Source organism: Xenia sp. Carnegie-2017, unplaced genomic scaffold (assembly GCF_021976095.1).
Source record: "Xenia sp. Carnegie-2017 unplaced genomic scaffold, XeniaSp_v1 HiC_scaffold_23, whole genome shotgun sequence".
NCBI classification, from domain to species: Eukaryota; Metazoa; Cnidaria; class Anthozoa; order Malacalcyonacea; family Xeniidae; genus Xenia; species Xenia sp. Carnegie-2017.
Window position 1 is genome coordinate 14,079,465 of NW_025813486.1, and position 24,754 is coordinate 14,104,218.

Below are 24,754 nucleotides of genomic sequence, written 5' to 3' on the forward strand. Positions count from 1 at the left end.
TAATGTAACTAGCTCATGCCCCACAACCTACCCGTTACTTACCTCATCCCATCCATGATAACTTACCTTACTTCTCTGCACCTGCTTTATTTCTTTCATTCTTACCAAGTTTATTAACTTCGTTATCATTATATATTCACGCATGATCAGTTCTGTATATAACTTGCTTTAATAGTAACAACTAATACTTTGTAAATAATTATCTGCTTTTCATGAATAAATTTTAACGATCTGTTCTTATCAGCTTAATATCTGATATGTCGGGCAATGCCCGACTCTTATATTAAACTGATTTTTGGATATCGGCCATGGGATTGGAGCTTGCTTCGCCCTGGCCACGGGTTGTCTCGGTATTGCACTACCTCCGAGTTCGGCCCATTTCCCTTCGCGGAAGGGAAACACATTTACTTTAAACAAAAGAAAAAAAACAAACAAAACAGCCAGCAAATCAAATAGCTAAGCGAATTTATTTTGTCTGTAACTAACTAACTAACTAACTAACTAACATACGTCTCTTTTCGACAGAGTCGGCGAAAGACGAAAAGACGTCGTCGTCGTCGGAAAGGAAGACAATAAAGGCCGTCAGACGGTAAGTTGCAAGTGCAAAAGTAGTGAAAAGTAAAGGAGGGGTGCAACCGTGTCGCACCGAGCGTACGTTCGCGTACAAAGTATGCTCGCCGTGCGTCGTTCGAGCATACTTACCTGACGCGAGAGGCACCTTGATCAGCTAGGAGGTCCTCTCAGGATGAGGCCCTTTCATTGCACTTCGACTGGGTTGACTCCTGCGATTACCCCTAACGTGGGTAACTCGAGCGTATAATTTCTGGTAGTGGGGACCTGCGTTCGCGCTCGTCCCCTTCGTTTCGCACGATGGGAGGAAGAAGCGGAGAAAAAGAACAAATAATATAGAACACAATAAAACACAATAGAACACAATAGAGAGAAGAGGGCCTTTCGTCCGTCAATTGTATGCCACGCTTTGGGACATATATAAATTCGTTGTTCGTTCGGGGTTAGGTTGCATGCTGCCAAATTTTTTACTGACCTATCCCAAAATGCATAGCGAGATGCAGGAGAAATTTATATCAGCTATTAGCAAGAATAAATTACTTGTATTTAACAACGACGTAAACGGCCGGCGTGTGTGTATATTTTGACGGCATATACATTATGAAAGTATACAAATTATAATATGTATCGTCGACGTTAACAGTGATGATATTGCATTGCGAACGTTTTTCTTATTTAGTCGTACGTTTGTTTAGCTTTTTATAGTAATTATTTCTATGTATCACTGACATTTAACGGCTCGTAGTGTAAAATTCGTTCATTGAGCTGCTTGTCTGCCGATTTCATGAAGCATGACCTTGTTGACATTGCAGCACTTGCATACAATGCGAATCATTATCCCCCACCAGCACAAAGCGTTTGTTTTACAATGAGAAAGCACGTCTGCAGCAAGTTCGCGACAGACATCGCGCGTTTCTTACGTCATATGAAAAGATCGAATTTCGCGGCATTATGCGCGAATTTTGAAACATGTTCTTCTTTACGAACAGGTGTACATTGGATTAGAAAGAACGCTTGACATGACGATTGTAGTAAAGGATGATTCCTTCGTTATCCGTACTGGTTGATTTTTTTCATTTGTTGCATGATTTTTTTCATTTGTTGCGCTAATCTGAGCGAACATGGCGGAAGGTTGTGTTTTATTATCTCGCGATCAATGTAATCTTAATTGTGATATAGAAAGAATTTATAGTTTTAAAACTTCTAAATGTATTGCTTATGATGGAAAGCGGTTGAAATGGCAAGTTTGCTTAAAAACACTGCAAGATTTTTTCGAAAATGGCCTTGATCAACGAGGTAAATGGTCATCACCGGGAGGTAGTTCAAGAAAGTTTGTCGGTTCAAGCAATGATCTGGTTTGTACTTGGTACTGTGGTAGACAGAATACATTGATGTTTCAAGGAGAAAGCGGTAATCAACTAAGATATTGTCTCATTCAAATGTGTGTATCTGCAACTTTGGAGGAATTTAAAGCTAATTCAAAGGTATGTTGTAGATGTTTACAACGTATTCCTTCCCAAGCCTCAGGTGAAATGACACCTCTATCGTCGAATGTTAACATTAAAGAGTGTGTCGAAGATATTAAACTTGATATCGAAATTCTTCAAAGCCGAGTCGATGCACTTCAAACTTTGGAAAATACCCAATCTTTCCCCCCCGAAGCAAAGGCTCAAATTCTCATAGATGATATAAGGGCATTGCAAACAGAGTTGCAAGTACAAAAGGATAAAAATATCAAACTTGAGTTGGAAATTAAAGAGCTTCGAACGGATGTATTAATGTTAAAAAAGGGATTTGAAAACAAAAAGACTGATCGAGCTATTGAAACTAGAAACAATAGACATGAATTTAAAATTTGCAATAATTTTGTTCCATCACAATCGCTTAACTCTCTTGATGATCAACTAGAAATATATCGTGCCAAACACAAAAATAATTACACCAAGGCGAAAAACTGTTCCGTTACCCTACAAAATAATACTACAATTAATAACAAACAAAATTTCAATGACAAGTTTTCAATGCAAATGACTAAATATCGTGAAAAACAACATGTCAAGTATACTGCAAATCATGCTAGCATGGAACAACTCCAAATAAACAACTCTGCTGCTACTATCCATCTCGAACAGAAGTCATCAAACCCAGTTGATACAACTCATGAAGTCCTTTCTGATCAAAAACAAAATTTAACATCGCTTACAGCAATTAACACCGAGCAACTGCTGAGTCCTACTACTGTTTTCCAAAACTCAAAGCAAAACAACTCAAAGGATGGTAAATATAAAGTCAAATTTAACGCCACTAAATATCCACCATCTCAAACACCTTCTAAAAGTACAAAGAAAAACAATTTTTATCATAAGAGTACCCCTTTTCGGTATTACCATCATCCCCGAACACACTCACATCACCAAGATCTTCGCAAACAAGCTTTTTTGAAGTACGATTATCAGACATCTTGCAAAAGGATGAACAAAGCAAAAGAATGGCTAACATACCTACACTTTGTTCATCAAACACTGAACGAAAAATAACTACTGTTGAACCGCATGTTGACGTTTGTTCTCAGTATAGGACTGGTTTCGGGGCTAAGCTGGGGAGGAAAATGGATCGAATGCATCGTGGTTTAATCGCATCAGACTACACAACCAATGATAACATCTTCTCCATTGACGTTCGTATAACCCAGAGAAAACCAATCAAACATATTAAAGTAAATAAGGGATACAATACGAATTATGGCAAATGCAACTGTATAGAAATTAAAACTAATAGTAATGATCCAGTCAAAACCTTTCTCCCAACAATCATGCTCACAAATGCATGTCATATAACTAATAAAATTGATGAACTACATGGAGTCGTCATGAATAATGGTCCTGAAGTTGTACTGATTACAGAATCCTGGCTTTCTCCAAATATACCAGACACAGCAATATCGATTCATGATGAATACAAAATATTTCGCAAAGACAGACCCACCCTTGGTGGAGGAGTACTTACTTATGTACATCAAAGTATACCTGTTAGTCGTAAGTTATTTGATGAAGACAATGATAAAGAGGTGCTATGGTTAGTACTTAAACCAACAAGAACGCCTCGCCCATTTAGTGCAATTATTATTGTCATTATTTATTATCCACCTGGACAAAGTGCTGAAAAAGAACATGATATGATTGAATATCTCATCAAAAATTTAGATCAGTTGCTATGTGAACGTCCATCCTCTGCAATTATAGTTGCTGGAGACTTCAATAAATTAAACTTGACTAATCTATGTAATTGTTTCAATTTAAAAAAATCTATCCTATACCCAACCAGAGGAAAAAACGTTTTGGACCAAGTCTTGACAAATATGCGAGATATGTATAAACCAACACAGCATCTACCACCATTGGGACGTTCTGATCACCAATGCCTTCTATTAGTGCCAAAACAGAAAGAAAAAACACCAACAATTCCCAGAAGGGTAAGACTCTTAACACCTGGAAAAGTAAATGTCTTATGCACAAAACTTATTCTTGAAGATTGGTCGGAGGTCTTTAATGTAGAAGATGTAGATGAAAAAGTAAATGCTTTTACCTCGACGATGCTTAGTATTATGGATGAAACTATTCCTGAAAAAACAGTTCGAATGCATACTTCAGATAAACCTTGGATGACAAGCTTTATAAAATCAAACATCAAAGCCAGACAACGTGCTTTCTCATGTAATAATCAAGCACGTTATGAAAAACTATGTTCTCATGTCTCAAAACTTATAAACAACGCCAAAATTTCATATTACAAACGAAAAGCAAAAGACTTTCGTACGACTAACCCTAAAAAATGGTATAAATCAATCTTCTTAATGTTGGGAATTAATAACGGGAATAATGTAAAAAGAAATGTCTATGATGAAAATGTACTGGAACTAGCTGAAAAATTACAACAAGTCTTTACAAAACCTTGGTTAAACCAATTACCCAACTACGAAATTGAAGATAACTTGATCAACCAAACGCTTAAGGATATCAAACCTCCTTTACCATCTATTGGACAGGTCAAGAGTTGTCTACAGCACCTAAATCCCAGAAAAGCAACAGGAGATGACAAAATTCCGGCATGGATACTTAAACGTTTTTGCGAAGATCTTGCACCAGTCGTACACAATATAGTAACCACAAGTATAAAACAATGCAAGTACCCCAGCCAATATAAACATGCACTAATAACTCCAGTTGCTAAAGTTAATAATCCAAGCAATGTTGAAAATGACTTCAGACCTATATCTGTCCTTCCTCAAATGGCTAAAGTAATAGACAAACTTCAACTCCATTTGAATAAATCAGATTTCAAAATAAAGAGTAACCAACATGCCTTTACTCATAGACGATCTACTGTATCTGCTCTAATATCTATGACACAAAATTGGTATAATGCAACAGATAATTCTCAATTAGGTAGAAAGGGAGTTCACGTATTATTTATAGATTTTCGAAAGGCGTTTGACATGGTGAATCACAATATATTACTACAAAAATTAGCATCTATGGAAATTAATAAGTCTTTCTGGCAATGGATTCGAAGTTTTTTGACAGGAAGAACGCAACAAGTCAACCTACAAGGAGCCATGTCATCAATCCAACATTGCCCTTTGGGCGTGCCACAAGGCGCTGTAATATCACCAGTACTCTTTAATGTATATATAAATGATTTAGAGGATAATATTCCTAAAGAAATAGATGCTAATACATGTAAATATGCGGATGATTGCACTCAGAACCAGATTGTCGAAAGAGGTGAATGCAGTTCCATGCAAAAAGTAATCGACGAATTACGGAAATGGGCTGATAATAACAGAATGGCTCTGAATCCGAAAAAAACAAAGGATATGTGGATATGCTTTACGGACTCAATACAAGAACCACCCTCCCTATTTATTGGAGAAGAAGAAATAGAAAGAGTTACTAATTTCAAACTTCTTGGCGTAACATGTCAAAATGATCTTAAATGGAATGAATATGTACACCAAATTACAGGCAAGGCAAATAAGAGACTATATCATCTTCGACTTTGTAGGAAGTCTCAATTACCTTCAGATGTTGGATTATTAACATATACATCAAAAATAAGACCAGTATTAGAGTATGCATCGGCAGTCTGGGCAGGACTTCCACATTTTTTACAGCAAGAAATTGAACGTGCAAAGAAGAAGTTTAAAATTTTACAACTAGATAAAACTACTTGCCCTCTTTGAAAAGCAGACGTGAATTAGCAACTGCCCAAGAGATCAAAAGGATTAGAGGAACCTGATCATCCATGCAAATTTTAGTACCTTATCCGAAAGAAAATTCGCACGAGTTGCGTAAAAGCAAAACTTATAGTATTTTATCCCGGACCAAACGTCATAAACAATCTTTTATTGCTAGATCTTGTAAATATATATAATAAAGTTAACATGTAATTCTTAGTATAGTATGATAAATATATAAAACATCAATGTAAATTCATCGTACTTTTTAATCTGAAGATGAATAATAAAAGCCTTTTAATCATTTAATCTAATCGATTTCTACGCGAAAAGATACAATAGAACCGTGTGTTTCTCATGCAACCTGTAGAGTGAAAAAATGGCGAAAGGTCTTCTTCTGTATCGCTTCTCGGCCTTTTGCCTAAGATCAAGTGTAGCTGCTGACGGACACGGTGACCTGTCGAGATTTGCTGTTATCGAGTCTGCGCGTTGTGATCGTTTGGTGTTTGTTAATCGTATTCAATATCGTCTTCAAAACTGTGAGTTCGTTCCTTGTTTGTAAATTGTTATATTTTGTATCTGTTTTCTGGCAGTTCCTTATTAGGGGGCCCATTTAGGGGGCAACCGAACAGGAGGGGGTCTTTCCTCTTTTCTTGTTGCTAGGGTCTAGTCGGGGGGTGGTTTGGCCACTTTCTGACACCTTCAGTGTTCGTTCTTGTTTTCGTGTGTTTATCGCCATCTTGTTATCGGGAAGCTTTCTTCCCCAACTTTTTTTCGTGAACCTATACGACTTCACGTTCGATATATATTCTATTTTGTTCCTGCTATAAGTTGGAACTGTTATTCACTGTGTGCTTTCGAGTTTATATATTTGCTCGAACGTTTATTTTGCTATACGGAACGATCGTTTATCGAAGGTCGTTTGTACTTTGATCGGGCGTTGTTTTATAACTTCTTGCTCGAACTTACTATCATATTATTTCTGTCTTAACGCTGATTGCTGGTATTCAGCTTTGCTTAATCTATCGTTTGATTTGCTCGGACCTTTGCCGTTCGAGTTATTATACTTTTCGCGAAGCACGTTGTTTGTTTGCTTCGTTTCTGCCTATTTTGCCTTGTTTTTTCCTAGTTTGTTTAGACTAGTGTATTCTGCCTTCTGCCTTTCTTGTTCTACGGTGAATTTCATATTTAACTGTAGACTTTTCTTACTATTTTGCCTTTGCCGTTGTATTTTTACGCGGCGTCCATATATTATTCGTGGGCGTAGTCGAGCGCTTTTGCTTGAAGATACGCTAATATCCTGAGTGTTTTTTGCACTAGTTGTTATATTTCGACTGGTGTAAGCGTGTTCTATCCTTTTTCTGCTATTATTTGGTCTGCTTGACCGAAGACTTTTTTGCTTTGGGCGTTTTTTTCTGCCATAAACGTCTGATTTTTTGCTTGTATTATTGAATGCATGATTGCATGCATTGCTAATCTTTTCATACGCCCCCGTTTACTAATATTTTGTGAACGGAATAACAACACCTTATAATATTAAACTTGAACAATGATACTGTACGCATCAAGAACCGTCGATATCATACTGCATCCTGACTGCCCCTTCCCAAAAAGGGTGCCAAGGATGTCATAAACCTCTTGAAGACACGGGAATTGTCTTCTACAGTCGAAGCTGTCGTACAGATATCACCAGAGAGATATCGCCTGACTTTTAATAACGCTCGCCAAATGCAGGCGTTCTCAAATCAGGACTTTTTGGTACACGGCAAACCTGTGGAGTTTCGATCAGTTTCCCCATTTACTTGGGTTTATATTTCCCGTCTTTCATACGGCATCCCAGACATTAAAACAGTGGCGGCATTAAAACCATCAAGTCGGTGCTGCATGAAAAAATATATACTGGTGAGCACAACGTGCTCATGAAGATCGTGGCAAACATCCCCGCTCGCCTCCACATAGCCGGACATTGGTGTGTGGTTAAATACAGTGGCCAAAAGCCTGTATGCTTCAAGTGCCACAAAGAGGGACACATCATCGCTGACTGTCCGTCTTATCGAGCTGCTTTAGCTCGTTATAATAACAATAATCCCAACGAGGATAATGCTACTATTAGTAGCAATAATAACACCGAGTCTGCTATACCCGCTGCTCCTTCGCGATCGTATGCCGCGGTTGCAAGGAGCAACGCCTTATCTTCTAATACCTCCGAGAGAACCGGGTCATCCACTCCCTTATTATCTAATAATAATAGTGGTGCCCAGTCAGCTCCTGCCTGCGTTTCCGACGCTCCGGAATCTGCCTCTTCTGCCTTGCCTGCCCTTTCTGGGAGGGGTTGCACTGTCGATATGGAGTCTTCTCCATCGGAGTCCCCTCCTACACACCCTTCAAGCCCGTTCGACGACGTGGGAAAAGACGCCATTCTCCGGTTACTTCACCACAACCCGAGGAGAAACGTGCGACGCCTGACGACGCAGCTGTTGGTGACGCGGATGATCCCGTAACCACGGAATCCCCACCTGAAACTGTGCCCCTACCTGCGGACACTGATGAAGATGATGATGATGACAATGAGGAAACGGACATGGACAACGAGACACACACGAACACGAACGTGGATAGCAATGATGACAATGACGATAATGATGATGATAATGATGATAATGATAATGATGCTAATGATGAACATGATGATAATGATGACAATGACGAAGATGATGATACTGGTGACCACAATGAGTCACAACATTCGGAAGAGGCCCAGATGGACCCTGCCGACTATCTAGACCTTGGCGAAGATGAATATCCTAGCGATGACGGTGATTCCTTCGCTACCGTTTCGGAGGCGGAGTTGCCCAACTCGCCTGCTCCTCGCCCCGTGCGACTTTCACTCAGGAAAGACAAACGACCTGAGTACCACAATGAGTCTGCTGGTGCGTGGCACGTGAGGAATTATAAAGCCAAGGTTTCTCCAGGGGCCTTTGATATTTCACTTTCTTTTTCCTTTTCTTTTCTTTCTTTTTCTTTTTTTTTTTTCCTTTTTTCTTTTTCTTTTTTCTTTTTTCTTTTTTCTTTTCTTTTTCTTTTTTTCTTTCTTTCTTTCCTTTGATTTTTCACTTTTCTTCATCATTACCTGACAGGTTCTCCGCAATCCGCAACAGAGGTCCGATGATATTCCTGGCTTTCTTGTTTCTCGCCCATGATCGTGTGCTTGCCCATGCCACAAGTCAAACGGGTTTGAACGATGGATCGACGATGAAAATCGCCACGATAACAACAAGTCAATGTACAAAGTTCTTTCTTCTCCCGGCACGACCCGTTCGCGGGGCGTTGCCGTTCTTTATCACCCTTCTCTTTCCATTCTTTCTTCTTCAACCGACTCACAGGGTCGGTTGCAAGTTATCCATTTTTCTTTTCACTCCACATCCTTCCAGCTTGTTAACCTCTACGGTCCTAATCAAAAGAACCCTGGCATCGAGTTCTTTAATTCTATCCTCCCTCTGCTTGATGTCTCTCTCCCTACCATCATAGGAGGAGATTTTAATACGGTGGTCGATCCCCTTATTGATCGTACTGGCTGCAACCCAACGTCACCTTGGGCTTATAATTGGCCACACACCTTGGCCAACCTTACCCACGAACTTAATTTAACAGATATATGGAGATCTCGCCATCCCGAAGAACGGTCGTATACCTGGTCTCGCGCTCAGGGACAAGTTGGATCGCGACTGGATATGTTCTGGGTGTCATCGACTTTTATACCGTGCGTTAAGGAAGTTTCTATCTTGCCTTATTTTCATAGTGATCACTCGTACGTTTATCTTTCTTTTTCCCTTACGGACGCGCCGGAGCGTGGGAGGGGCTGCTGGAAATTTAATAAAGCCTTATTAAATAATGCCGCCTATCTTAAATTAATAAAAGAGTTTTGGACAGAATGGAAACAAGAACAAATCCATTACCCTTTACTACCAGTGTGGTGGGACGTTGGCAAGAATCTAATCCGCCAACTGACTGTGGACTTTGCTACTGACGTAGCAGCCAAACAGACGGAAACTCATAAAAAACCTCAGCAGTCATCTTCATTTTTTATCGTCACGTCTTGACGCTGGTGAAGATGTGACTGCACAAATTAAAGAAGTGGAGGACGAATTATACGAACATTACCGGCACAAGGCAGCTGGTGCGCGTTTGCGTGCTCGCGAACGTTGGGCTGAGGGGGAGATTTCCTCCAAATATTTTTTCCAGCGTAAAAAAACCCGCGCTGTACGCAATTTAATGCATGCAATTAACGATGTCTCTGGACGTACAGTGCGAACCTTACGTGGCATATTGCACGTGTGGATGCTGTTTTACACTGCCCTTTTTTCTGCAGCTTACTTGGATGCAGCAGAACAAACTTTTTTTCTTGGACAGGATCATACACAAACTGTCCCCTACGGAAGCAGCCCTTTGTGAGGGAGCTGTTACCCTAGAGGAGTGTACTGCTGCCTAAATTCCTTTTCCACTAATAAGTCTCCGGGAGTGGATGGCCTCACCTATGAGTTTTACCGTACTTTCTGGAATATTTTAGGCCCGGACTTAGTATCGGTGCTCAATGCCTCGTTTAGCAACGGGAAGCTACCTTTATAGCAAAGAACAGGTATCATAACCCTGCTTTATAAAAAATGCGACAAAATGGAACCTAAGAACTGGCGTCCGATCACTCTACTCTGTTCGGATTATAAGATACTTTCAAAAGTTCTTACTGGCGCTTGGCCCAGGTCCTCCCTATCGTTTCACCGTGCCAAACATGTGGTATTCCTGGTCGTTTTTCTGGAGAAATCGTACGTTTGGTGCAACATTGCTTGGACCACGCAAACTCATCTAACCTTGGGGGAACTTTGATATCACTCGACCAAGAAAAGGCGTTTGATCGAGTGGATTGGGACTTTTTAGAAAAAGTCTTAATTACAATGAATTTCGGACCTTCCTTCCGAACGTGGGTTCGTTTGCTGTACACCACCCTATATTCGCGTATATTAATCAACGGTGCTCTCGGGGGTCCTTTTTCTGTTTCCCGGGGAGTGCGGCAGGGTTGTCCCCTTTCCCCGCTTTTATACATTCTGGTTGCCGAAACACTTTCTCGTGCGATTCAGGAATCGGATGCTATCCACGGTTTTCCGCTACCCAACGGCGATGCCGTGAAAATCCTACAATACGCCGATGATACTTCTTGCTTCGTCATGGACGATGCCAGGCTGCTTGCCTTGCTGAAGGTTTGTGATCGTTTTTCCAGAGCCACAGGCGGAAAGCTCAATCTTGACAAGACGGAAGGTCTCCTTTTTGGTTCTTGGGTATCAAGGACTGACTTACCCGTTGCTTTAAAATGGTCGTCCAATTCTCTGACTGTTCTGGGATGTCGGGTTGGGAATTCCGTTTTACCGGATTGGGACATGCTTGTACTGAAATTTAAACAAAAAACAACATCTTGGTCCTCGAGATCCCTGTCTCTGCAGGGTAGAACCCTGCTTGCAAACACTTTGGGTTTAAGTATCTTTTGGTACCAAGCGACAATTTTTGATATGCCAAAGACGGTTATTCATGCTATCAACAAGATCTTGTTCCCTTTTATTTGGAACAAGCCAAAGAACCTATTACCCGCAGCTCTGCCGTTGCTCCTCGCCTTCGGGGGGGTTTGGGGTTGTACATATTGGTACAAAAATTTTTTCCCTGCGAGCGATTTGGCTGAAACGTCTTTTGCTCTCGCAATATGGTATTTCTTGGCCTTCCTTGTTGTCATTTCATGTGCAACAAGTCTTTAAACAAGACCTGGATACCTTTTTCTCGCGGGAAACCATTCCTGCCTATCGTATCAAGAAACTCCCGAAGTTCTACCAATCCCTTGTGCATACTTGGATCCAAATGAAAGGTCGCCGTGAAGAGAATGCATGGTTGGTCGGGCATACCGGTCTTGCACGTAAGGGTTTGTCGTCATTGCACACCCCGACTTCGTAACCTACCCGGTCCCCACCCAAAATAAGATCAAGTGTAGCTGCTAACGGACACCGTGACCTGTCGAGATTTGCTGTTATCGAGTCTGCGCGTTGTGATCGTTTGGTGTTTGTTAATCGTATTCAATATCGTCGTCAAAACTGTGAGTTCGTTCCTTGTTTGTCAATTTTTGTATTTTGTATCTGGTTTTCTGGGAGTACCTTATTAGGGGGCCCAATTAGGGGGCAACCGAACAGGAGGGGGTCTTTCCTCTTTACTTGTTGCTAGGGTCTAGTCGGGGGGTGGTTTGGCCACTTACTGACACCTTCAGTGTTCGTTCTTGTTTTTCGATGCGTTTATCGCCATTTTGTTATTTGGGAAGCTTTCTTCCTCGACTTGTTTTGTGAAGCTACAAGACTTCACGTGTGATTTATATTCTTTTTGGTTTCTGCTGTAAGTAACGTCTGATTTCTTTTTTGTATGAACTGTAGGAATTCTTTGTTATTTTGCCTTTGCCGTTATATATTTAGCGGCGTTTATATATTTTTGTGGTAGCGTATTTGTTTGAAGATACGCTAACATCCTGAGTGTTTTTGCACTAGTTATTATATTTCGACTGGTGTAAGCGTGTTCTATACTTTTTCTACTATTATTTGGTCTGTTTGACCAAAAACTGTCTGCTTTGGGCGTTTTTTCCTGCCATTAACGTCTGATTTCTTTTTTGTATGAATCGAATGCATGATTGCATGCATTGCTAATTTTTCATACGCCCCCGTTTGTTAATATTTTGTGAACGGAATAACAATACTTAATAGTATTAAACTGTCATCATGATACGGTACGCATCGAGAACGGTCGATATTATTCTTCACCCTGACTGCCCTCTTCCCAAAAAGGGAGCCAAGGACGTGATAAATCTTCTGAAGACACGGGATTTGTCTTCCACTGTCGAGGCGGTCGTTCAAATTTCAGCAGAACGATATCGCTTGACCTTCAACAATGCCCGCCATATGCAGGCGTTTTCAAATCAAGACTTCTTGGTGCACGGAAAACCCGGACGAAGCCATCACCAGGGCACTTGCCCCCTACAGTGGTGGCATTAAAACAATCAAGTCCGTCGTGCATGAAAAAATGCCACCAGGACAAAGCTCAACCTCGATAAACAGAAGGTCTGCTGTTTGGTTCCTAGAAATCGAGGACAGACTTACCAATCCCATTAAAATGGACATCAGAATCCTTAACTATCTTGGGCTGTCGTGTGGGCAAGGATATATCACCAGATTGGGACTCACTTATCCATAAATTTAAAATCAAAATTACATCGTGGAATAAACGTACTCTTTCCCTGCAGGGTCGAACACTACTTGCCAAAACCTTGGGCCTAAGTATCTTCTGGTACCAAGCAACAATTTTTGATATGCCCAAAACCGTGGTGCACTCTATTAATAAAATTCTATTCCCTTTTATTTGGAATAAGCGTAAAGAACCCATCGCACGCAGCTCTGCTGTTGCTCCTCGCCCTAGGGGGGGTTTGGGGGTGGTCCATGTTGCAACCAAGATTTTATCTCTACAGGCAATTTGGCTCCGCCGTCTTCTGCTGTCAAGATATACTGTTCCTTGGCCTACCTTATTCGCACACTATATACTGGAAATCTTTAAACAAGACTTGGACACCTTCTTTTCTCGAGGCAACATTCCAACTCCCAACTTACCAACATACCAACTCCCCTTTCCATCTCCACCATCCTCTTCGGATTTCCGGAAGCAAAGAAGACCCCCGCTGCTGTAAATGCCATTCTGGGCATTGTCCGACACCATCTGTGGCTTCACCGCAATCGATGCAGGTTCGACCGTCTCTCACCCGATGCCTCCTCAGTATTGCGGTTGGCGAAGTCGACTTTCCGATTCGCGGTGACCAAATTCGAGGATGAATGGTTGCTTCGCGGCTTGGTTGGCACCATCGACGAAGACAACACCGTATCCTTTTCTAGGGAATTTTTGTCTTGACGTTTGGTAACTTGTTGGACGGTGCTGATGGGGGTTGCCTTCATTGGTTGTACTGCCGGATAGCCTGTTCGTCGTACGTTGCCTAGATTGCGGAAGGGCAGCGTGCTGTCCTTTACAATATCTCGTCTCGTCCTTTTCGGACGTTTTGTCAAAGCTCTGGCATTTATGCGGAGCTTAGTATCGTCGAGAGATCCTCGGTCTTTTCGTTTCTCTGTTGGTTTTGTCCGCGGGGAGAGGTTCACATCCTCTGTCAATCTGCGTCGCTTGTAGCGGCCTCCCTGAGTGTACCGGTCTTGCACGTAAGGGTTCGTCGTCATTGCACACCCCGACTTCGTAACCTACCCGGTCCCCACCCAAAATAAGATCAAGTGTTGAGGTTTTGATCGAAAGAGAAGCGGTTTTCAGAGGTTCAGGTTTGTTGAAGGTCTGGCACGGTTGGCAGTGCAGAGGTGGAAGTGCAAAGGTGCGAATACCGTAATAGTTAAGACGCGCTCTATAGTATATAGCCTATAGAAGTCTTAGTTGTTAGACAAGCTTCTAGAAGCCTAGAAATAAGTAATGGCAAGACCTCGGTCTTTGCAGTTGAATCTGGACATCATAAGCGATGATCTAGCACAAAAAAGTGCCTTTAGGAGTCAGAGCGGACATATTGAGATCGCTGATTAACGCAGGAATAAGGAAAGGAGAAATTGAAGGAATTGAATGCCTGAGTAAGAAATTATGGTTTATAGTTTTTGAAACGGAAAGCTTAAGGATAAGACATGAAAACCAAGAAATAGAGATAGAAGACAAGAAATACAAACTAATTAACAGCAGGAAAGCCTTTTTACGGATATTCAAGACAGAGACAAATATTTGTGAAAGTCTTTGGGTATCCATTGGACATGGGAACAAAAATTTTGGAGAAATGCTTAGGACTTTACGGAACACTGGTTGATCTGAGAGATGACAAGGATAGGACATTAGGAATAAAACAGGAGTGAAAACAGCGGTCTTTGACAAGCTCAACGAGGAAATTCCATCATATGTATGGCAAAATATGTGTGAGAGTCTCTTACAATGGACAAATACAACACAGGGAGAGAGAATATCATTATCGGAGGCGACTTTAATTGTATAGAAGAGCCACAAAAAGATAAAGCAGGAGGAAACCCAAACTCGGGACAACAGGGAATGAAAGAGTTGCACTACATTACAGAACAATACAAATTAAAGGATGTGTGGAGAAACCTTCACCCCCTCAAAAGAGAATTTACATGGACAACAGCTGACCTCACGCTACGCACAAGAATAGATCGATGGTACTACGAGACACCCCAACTATGTACTAGCGACATTGAAGCCTGCCCGACGTCCGATCATTCAGTGGTTATATTGACAGTAAGATTAACGAATAACAACACAAGAGGAGAAGGAATATGGAAAATGAATACAACAATACTAACGGAAGAAGGATTCAAACAACAAATGCTAACAGTTATAGATATATGGATGAAGACGAAAGATGAGTACCAAACAACAGCAGAATGGTGGGAAGACGGGAAACGAAAAATAAGAGAAGCAGCTAAAAGATATAGCACGAACAAAGCAAAAACAAACAGACAAAAAGAGAAAAAGCTACAACAAGAACTCACTAAAGCCAAACAAGCCACGATCACAGACCATAAGAAGACTGAAAAGATAGAAAATGAACTTATAAACATAATGCAAGAAAGAATAAACGGAGTAAAACTAGAAGCAGGGCAAAGTGGATTGAAAAGGAGAAAAGCCGACAAAATACTTCTTGGACTGGAGAGTAAAAGCAAAAGCGGCAACGATAAACGCATTGAAGACAAACAAAGGAACAGTAGAAGACACCGAAGGAATATTGAAGGAAGCACATGAATATTACAAAGAACTATACAAAACCACCAGCACGGAAGAAAGCACACAGAACAAACTTCTAAACCAATTGGAAAGCAAAGTAACGGAACAGACAAAAGGAAAATGCGAAGGACCGGTAACAACACATGAATTAATGAAAGCCATCTCAACCATGAATAACAACAAAGCCCCAGGACTGGACGGAATACCAACACAGTTTTACCGAACGTTCTGGAAACAGCTAGGTGAAGTCTTAAAAGACGTCTTTAACGAAAATTTCATAAACCATGAAATGACAAAAACACAACAAGAATCAGTGCTAAGGTTGATCTACAAAAAAGACGATCCGGAAGACCTGACGAACTGGAGACCGATATCATTACTAAACTGCGACTATAAAATCCTGGCAACTACAATGGCACATAGATTGATAAGAGCTCTTCCAGAAATAATACACCAAGACCAAACATGCAGAATACCCGGCAGGACAATCATAAACAATATCCAAAGGATAAGGGACCTCACATACGACGCCAACACAAGGAACGACAACATGATACTGATCAACCTAGATCAAACCAAAGCGTTTGATCGCGTGGATAGAAGATTCCTATATAGAACAATGACAAAACTAAATTTCGGACCCACCTTCATTCAATGGATAAAAACACTCTACCAAGGTGCAAAGACCTTCATTCTAAACAACGGACACATGTCTAAACCCGTCTCCCTGAGGAGAGGAGTCAGACAAGGCTGCCCTCTCTCTCCATTACTTTACGTTATCGTAATAGAAACACTGGCAAACGCCATCAGGAAGAACGACAGGATACAAGGCTATACACCTGTAAGCGGAAAAGAATTCAAAATCACAACATATGCGGACGACGGAAAAATTAGCGTGAGTACGGATAGAGCAGTAATAGAAGTATTTGAGACAATAAAACAATATGAAAAAGCAACTGGCAGCTTACTCAATCTGAAGAAAACGGAAGGTATATACATTGGAAAACAGCAAGGACGAGAACATGGCCCGGTGCCAATTAAATGGAAAACAGATAAGATCACAGTACTAGGCACAAACATCAGCAGAACAATGGAACAAGATTGGAGAAAGAAATTAACGAAAATCGAACAAAAACTAGAAAGATGGAAACACAGAACACTAACATTCAGCAGAAAGACCTTACTTATACAAACATACGCAATGGCAGAGATTAATTACCTAGCATCGTGTTTCCCCATGCCGGAATGGGCGGCAAATAAGATCGAGAAGGACATATTCACATTTCTATGGGGAGGGAAGAACGAAAGAGTGGCACGACAGACATGTTACGCCGCCCCGAAAACAGAAGGAGGATGGAACATTCCTAACCCCCACACGCAACGACAGCTACTATTGATCAAATGGATTAAAGACATCACAGACAAAGAGAACTTAACGGCAGCAATCACCATGAGCAGATACTGGAGCGGACAACAACTTGGAACAATAAAAGAAGAGTGGACATGGCTACGATCTAATACGAAGCCCCATGGCGACCCAGAAAAACGACCGCCATGGTAGGATATCCTAGTGAAATTTGCTCAAAAAAATCGAAAGGAACTAGCACAAGTGAAAGAGGAGGAGATTAACAGAAGCTACGTGAAAAACAAACTGCAAGAAATAACAGAACCAAAAGCAATAGCAGAATGGAGAAGAACAATAACGATAGGAACAACATTCGATGGATGGACAAGGATATGGAACAGCCTAAACACAAATGAGGAAAGAGACTTCCGATGGCACCTGTGCCACAGGGTACTTACAACGAAGAGCTACCTACAGAAATGGGGTATGAAGACCGGATTAGACTGCCCATTCTGCAGACATCGGGAAGATATCTTCCATGCACTAACCTCTTGCAAGAGAGCCCATAGGATATGGAAACAGGCCATGGAACTGATCAAAGCATTCACCACAAAGACAGTTAAACCATCGTTAGAGACACTGATACTAGGGAAGAACATGCCAACAAACCCAATAGAGAATAAACTGATAGACTACATAATGCACGCAACGGCAGCAGAAAGATGGAGGACGAAATAGGGAATTCTTTCAAAGAAACAACAAAGGAACAACATTCACAAATGTAAAGAAGAACATCAGGGAGAGAATAACAAGGGAAATCAAGACAAAACACCAGGACACAGACAAAATATGGAGCTACAAAAATGTACTATGTGAAAAAAGAAACGAAAAATATACAATAAAAATATAGAAAGATTAGTTACCTTAAAATAGAACAGAAAAAGACATCATTAGAACATAGATAAAAGCACAAGGAAAAAGAGCATCTGTAAATAAATTAATGATGGAACAAGAAATATACTCAAAAAAGTATCTGTTCTTATCAGCTTAATAGGAAATTGCTACTCTTGATCAAATTACGTTAATTGGTTCGTTGGAAAGTAAATTGGTCTACTAATTGGATTACGGAATTGGATTTTGGATTTGTATTTACATCGCTGGATTGGATCGGAACTGGAATTGGAATTGGACGACCCTTTGATATCATCGTACTTGGCTTTGTTTACGAAGCGATACAGAATTTCAGCTTTCGACCGGTATTCCCGTACATCGTTCGGTTCGGCCCGATTTATCGTGTTTGACCACGTTATTCCTTTACTACAATTGGCCTCACTATCGCTACGAACACTGTGTGCGAATTTCTGCTCATATATATCGCTAGAAAACCGATATTTCGAAGAAGACAAACTTTCACGAGCAAGTGGCTCGAGATTCCGTCACGACCCCATTACGCGTTTGAAGGATCGTTCTCTCAAATATCGCATCGAATTTGCATTAGCACCGGCAATATAGGACTACAAACAGAATTTTGCACGAATTCGACAACAAATTCACAAGAAATCTCAGCGAGTTTTAAAACGACCGTTGGCTGTTTTTCGGTTGCCTGGCTACGATTTCAAATTCGCGTTCACTTTTCTCTACAACTCGTTATATTCGAACTTTTTATTTATTGCTGGTATATATTACTGATATACACGAGTATACTCAGTCTCTTCCAAATTGCTCCAATATTTGGCAAGTTTTTCTATCCCAAGTTCAAAAAGCGACCGTTGGCTGTTTTTCGGTTGCTACGTAACGAATTTAAATCATTACTACATCGAATTGCCTGCTCAATTGACCGAGCAATTATCGCGTGACAATCACAGATCTAATAATACACTAGATAGTGCATCGGCTTACATTTCATAAGTAGTGGTTGAAGCCGGGCAAATTTACTTCCGGAGCCCCAAAGTAGTGAGAATCAATATGGAGTTGTATTAGAAAATATCTGGTCAAAGCTGATATCTTGCAATTACTTGCAAGTCACGACGGTTACATAAACTGGTTTACTCTATTAATGAAAAAAATCAATGTGACCATAGTTTTTCAAGAAAAAGATAGCAGAATACGCCAATACATCGCCGTAAAATTGATTTCAAGTGAAGCTCGATTTGAAAGCATCAGCAGCGACGAAGGCTCAAGATACTGGAATTTGCACATCTAAATATCGTATCACAGCACAATCTGCCACAAAATGTTCAATCGAACGTCGTAGAATTATCTTCCGATATTTATTGTTAAGTAAAACGAGTTGGAGATAACAGTTTGAAAGATTTTTCACGATTTATATAAAGTATATTGTTCACTGTACATAATTAAATATTGCACTGGATTATTGTACCAGAAATGCATTTTTCTGGTGTTTCTGGTCGGCAAACGAATATAGCTATGTCAAGATGTGAGTAGTTAATACTTTCAGAAATTATTTACAGAAAGAATGTGAAGAGTCTACCTCGAAGAGTCTATGTCTTGCTTGTCTATGTCTTGTCTATGTCTTGCTTGTCTTGCTTGTCTATGTCATAGAGTCTGTCTTGCTTCTTCGGAATTTGTTTTATATTATGAGTCTACCTCTGTTACACCAAATTTTTTGTGAAGTAGAAAATAGCAGGTCACTTGTGAAACTGTTGATACCACAGGTTGATACAATACACTCTGTCCAACATGGGGAAAATATTTACTTGTTAAAGCAAGAAGAGTCACCAGACTTGTAGTATTGACTGTGTTTTACACATATATATAAACAATATATTGTCATAGTCTAAACCAGTGGGTTATATGGCCACTGCCCACAGTGCTTAATGTACTGTTATGGTGATGTTATGCTACTGTTTTCAACATTTTTATTGTCTTTTTTACCATTCAGGCATGTATATGCATATGAAAGTTTCTACACATTGTTGTTATTGAAAATATCAAACCTAAATTATTTATTCTGAGCAAAATATTTAATTTGTGCTTGTAACATGTGTCAATTTCTGACTGATTTTTGTAATATGCCTGTTCTGTTACAATACATCCATAGATCGAGTATGATATCGTTGTATTTGCCACACGAACTAAGCCACACTATCGAAGATTGTCCAGTGATACGATATTTAGATGTGAAATTCTAGTACTTAAGCCTTCGTCGCTGCTGATGCTTTCAAGTCGAGCTACACTTGAAATCAATTTTACGGCGATGTATTGGCGTATTGTGCAATTTTTTTCTTACAAACTATAGTCACAATGATTTATTTCATAAATAGTGCAAAAAAGTTGATGCAACCTCCGCGATTTGCTAATAATTGCGAGATATTAACTTGGACCACATATTTTCTAATACAACGCCATATTGGTTCTCAATACGTTGGGGCTCCGAAGTAATTTGCCCGGCTTCAACTTGTATGTCAGTTGAACCATCTAGTGTATTATTAGATCTGTGGTGACAATAATACGGTCACATAATACGGAACTTTTCGCCGCTTGTTCATCTGTCAACCGCAATTTTCACCGGACTCTCTCTGATAGTTGTTGCTGCTACTATCTTACGGCGATTGTAACGAGGGATAAACATTCAAACCGCCTTTAACGATTTCGAGATACATAGTTTTACACGTACGCGTTTATATATTCCCGACCGATCATTTGTTTGTTTACATTTGCATCGACCATCCTCGCCGTTAATTTCTCGCCGTACAGTGGACTAATTCGCTCACTTGTAGCACATAATTGTTCCTTTACGTGTGCTCCACAGTGCCTATCGACCATTCGTCCCGACATCGGTGATAACCGATAATATTCAGCGATTATTAATACTAGACTTTCCCGATCATATTTTTGTTCGGCGGGTCAAGCGCATCGCGTGTCAATTGTACGCTGCTCACTCGCTAGTATTTCGAACGCTTTATACACCGTCCTACCGCCTGGCAGCTTTTCTCTGTGGCCCACGTGTGATCACTATGGTGGCCTATGAGTGCCATAGTAATTTCTAGTGTTTCCACTCCATTATTGGTATTATTTCATTTCTATTATTTTACAATTATAGTTTTGTTTCAGTTTTGTTTTGTTTAATTATTTTTTAACAGTTCAATTATAGTTTTGTTTCAGTTTTGTTTTGTTTAATTATTTTTTAACAGTTCAATTATAGTTTTGTTTCAGTTTTGTTTTGTTTAATTATTTTTTTAACAGTTCAATTATAGTTTTGTTTCAGTTTTGTTTTGTTTAATTATTTTTTTAACAGTTCAATTATAGTTTTGTTTCAGTTTTGTTTTGTTTAAGTTTGGCTTTTTCTCCAAATCAGTTCAGTTTTCCAAAAATAAACTGAATCAATCATATGCCATGGCCTATGAGTGCCATAGCCTACAATTCCCTGTAATTCTTACCTCATAAACCCTATATTTCCATATTACATGAAGTGGGCTCTATACTTTATAAATATGGCGGAACGCATAAGGAACTCTGATTGGCACATGATTGGCCATATTCGCACGTGGGATATATTTTTGAATTTTGATTATTTATATTTATTTACACTTTGAAATTGCTACCATTCCGAAGGCTGTTTCTCTAAACTATGTCAAAACGAAATTTCAAAGAGGATTTTGCAAAGTTTAAGGAGCGAATCTCAAAAAGAGAAGAAAAGAAGAAAAAGTTCCAAGTCGGACATGTCGAAGGAAGGTATCAAAATACGCAAGGATTGGGCCGTTAGCAAGTGTTCCTTTTGGTGGAGAACCAACAATCGAAAATATTAAAGAGGCATGCAAGCGCTATTTCAACGTGGAAGACGGGTTGTGCTGTGATGTACTAGCTGGGGAGAGGGCCATCTTGGACTGAAACGAGTCAGATAAATAACTGGAAGGTAATCCATGTTCGTTTTATTGAGGGAAGTGATGAGAGCCATTTGTGTCATGAAAAGCCGATAGAAATCAGTTTCAATCAACGGTGGAAATCTCATGAGACCCCAACGAAAAAGCCTCCATCAATATCCACGAAAGTTGCAGCCTTTGTTCCTCTGAGTGCTATGCTTAAACTTGGTAAAATAATTCAACCAACAGAGGAAATAGTTACACTATATATTGAAGAATTCAAAATATGTGATAAAACATGGGCTCAGCCGTTTGAAGTTACACTCTCTATTTCCAAACAGAAATTTGCAAGTGGAGGTTGCAGAGATGCATACATTGCCACCCCCATATCAAGGTTGCAGCCAGGAAAATATGTGCTAAAAAAAGTTCGAGAAGAAAAAGTTGGGGAAATTAAGCAGCTGTTTAAATCAATTGAGGAGCACACAAGAAAAGCAGTGCAAATGAATGCACTAGTTAGGAACTTTGCCAAAACATTAGCAAGTGAGGCTCCCGTTGAGTATGGTCATGTTCTAAATTACACAAATGTTTACTTTGGAAGGCTTTATAGTGAGTTTGTAACATTGGAAAATTATATAGAGGGTGAATTTCAAAAGTATGTGAACAACACTGGTGAAGTTTGTGGGAGTTGTGAGGTAACACTCAAGGCAGAATCATTCTGTCACTATAGCTATGAGAAGTCTGGACAATAGCTAATGGTTTTGGACATCCAGGGAGTAGATCATAGTTTGTTTGATCCAGAGGTTGCAAGTTCAACTCTTATTGATGAGATTGACAGGACAATTTTCTTTTGCTGTGGCAACCTTTCGACAGATGCCATTGATAGATTTAAGGTAGAGCATGTTTGCAACAAATTTTGCCTTATGCTTAAGCTCAAAGAAATGTAGATAATATAGTGAAGTTTTGACTGACATTTTAAATCAAGTTTGATTGACAGTAATAATGTTTTTGTTCAAATTACTTGATTAAGTTCAGTTTTCAAAATACGATTTTAATAAAGCGAGTTTCTATTGTGTCTTAAAAAATATTCACATCAACATGACTCTTTAAGTATAAATAAGCTTCCTTAGCATCACTGGGATTAATTTCATGTATTTGGGGCAAATGCTTCTTACACTCTTCACGAACAGCTGGTCTTATATAATCATCATTGTCTTCCAAAACATTTGATAACTCAGAAACCTCAAGCAGTTGTTCTTCTGTAATATCAATTCCACATTGTTCACCACCATACTTCTCTGGAAAATGGAATATGTGTTCTGGAATTCCTGCTGGCAGTTCTTTTCCTCTCTGTTTACGTGTTCTGTGGTTATTCCAAACACACTCACGAAAAATATCTAGTTCCTTTTGAATTATTGGGATGTATACATAAGCCAGTAAGTCTCTTTAAGAAACAAGTAGAGTGTTTGCATGTTGTCAAATATATTGTATCAGTACATACAAAGATATAATACGTTTCTCCCGATTTTACCACTTAAATTTACAATTAATTTCTACAATTTACACAAAAGAACTAACATCAGGCATGACTTGAAATAAAATGCATGCAATTATCATAAGTACCTGTCATTTTGATCACTGGAATCATAATCTCCACTTTCAACCAAGCATTTAAGTTGTTCCTTAAAAAACCTTTCCATTCTCTCAAGAAGATCCCTCCACCACCTTTCAATCTTGTTTTGAGTGGAAGGTCCATAAATTATAGCATCTAAAGCGTTATACAAATCACCTCGTAGGAAGCAATGAATTGTTGCCATGACATCAGTTTCTGTCCCTCTGTCTAACCTTAATGTTTGTGGCAAAACTGGACAAAAAAGATAATACAGACTTTAAAATTTTGATTGTATTCTCACTATTTTCATCCAGAAAACATATGGAACATAAAAAAAGTGAACAATATAAAATTGAAATTCAAAATATCTTACCCCTAGCCTTAAACAGATATTCAAAATAGAATCGTCCAATAACACTGTGCAACACTCAAAAAAGTACAGAAAATCTGTGGTCATTTTTATATGCACAATAATATGAGAAATTCATGTCTGGCCTTCGTTTTGTTGAATTAGGCATAGATTTTTCAAAATTCGCCATTACTGAAATTCACGACTGTGGATTTCAAAATTCACAATTAATATTTTAATCTATGCCTAAACAGAGTTTTGGATTCACCGTATGGGATGCACATATATTTATGATATTGCTCAAAATAAATGTGGGATAGTATAGTAAAGTAGGGAGGGAGGGTTGTTAGACAAAAGGGACAGTAGGGAGTGGAGGGTGGGTAGACAAAGCATGACAACACATCAGCCATATTTGTTTTCACTTGCGATGTATATGTTGTTTGGTTTTAATCTGTTTTATTTAATGATATTATGGCTCTTTTCATATGCTTTAGTACGTTTATTTCAGTAATGGCGTCAAAAATGGGATACTGACGACTTTGCAGTCCATAAAGTCTATTAAAATGCTTTTATTTTATTAAATTTTTGATTTTTAAACACGTAGGTAGTTTAATTAAAAAAATTTAGTCTGTGAAAATATATAATAAATGATGTTCTGCACTTTTCATTTTTTTAAATTCAATATAAGTCAGAAAAATGTAAAATATTAATTGTCAAGGTTTTTTTTAATTTTTTATAGCTCAGAACCTTATTTGATAATTGTCTTTATTCTTTAGATTTTGGCTTTGACGATGACTTCAAGACAGTGCAAAATGATCCAAGCAAATTCTGCTACATATGTGGCGAATTAACATTTGCTAAAGAAAGGCGCAGCATTACCAGCAATATCAAGAAATTGTACAAAGTACTTTCATTGTGATATGGGAGACCAAGACAAGCCATGGGCTCCTCATGCCTGTTGCCTTACATGTGTGAAAACATT

The 24,754-nt window shown here is 39.4% G+C and overlaps 1 protein-coding gene, 1 non-coding gene and 1 pseudogene across 2 annotated transcripts; 2 read left to right on the forward strand and 1 right to left on the reverse strand.

Annotated features, from left to right (window-relative positions):
• The first annotated feature begins 202 nt into the window (after window positions 1-202).
• LOC124450113 lies at window positions 203-384 on the forward strand (annotated as a pseudogene).
• A 310-nt stretch (window positions 385-694) lies between these two features.
• Window positions 695-858, forward strand: LOC124449898. Its single transcript, XR_006949663.1, has one exon. It is a non-coding gene; the product is annotated as a U1 spliceosomal RNA (small nuclear RNA).
• A 21,983-nt stretch (window positions 859-22,841) lies between these two features.
• LOC124449170 lies at window positions 22,842-24,714 on the reverse strand. Its single transcript, XM_047000119.1, has 4 exons — window positions 24,681-24,714; window positions 23,797-23,850; window positions 23,435-23,675; window positions 22,842-23,255 (listed from the first exon to the last, which is right to left on the reverse strand). The coding sequence occupies exons 1-4, from the start codon at window positions 24,712-24,714 to the stop codon at window positions 22,889-22,891; spliced, it is 696 nt and encodes a 231-aa protein (XP_046856075.1). The 3' UTR covers window positions 22,842-22,888.
• Window positions 24,715-24,754: the final 40 nt, after the last annotated feature.

Excerpts from the sequence above, each read along its gene's own strand:
- LOC124449170 (XM_047000119.1), bottom strand. The coding sequence starts at position 24,714 with ATGGCTTGTCTTGGTCTCCCATATCACAATGAAA. Across the intron at positions 23,851-24,680 it reads TCTCCCATATCACAATGAAA|TGTTGCACAGTGTTATTGGA; the intron begins GTACTTTGTACA and ends TACTTTTTTGAG. Across the intron at positions 23,676-23,796 it reads ATATCTGTTTAAGGCTAGGG|TTTTGCCACAAACATTAAGG; the intron begins GTAAGATATTTT and ends TTTTTTGTCCAG.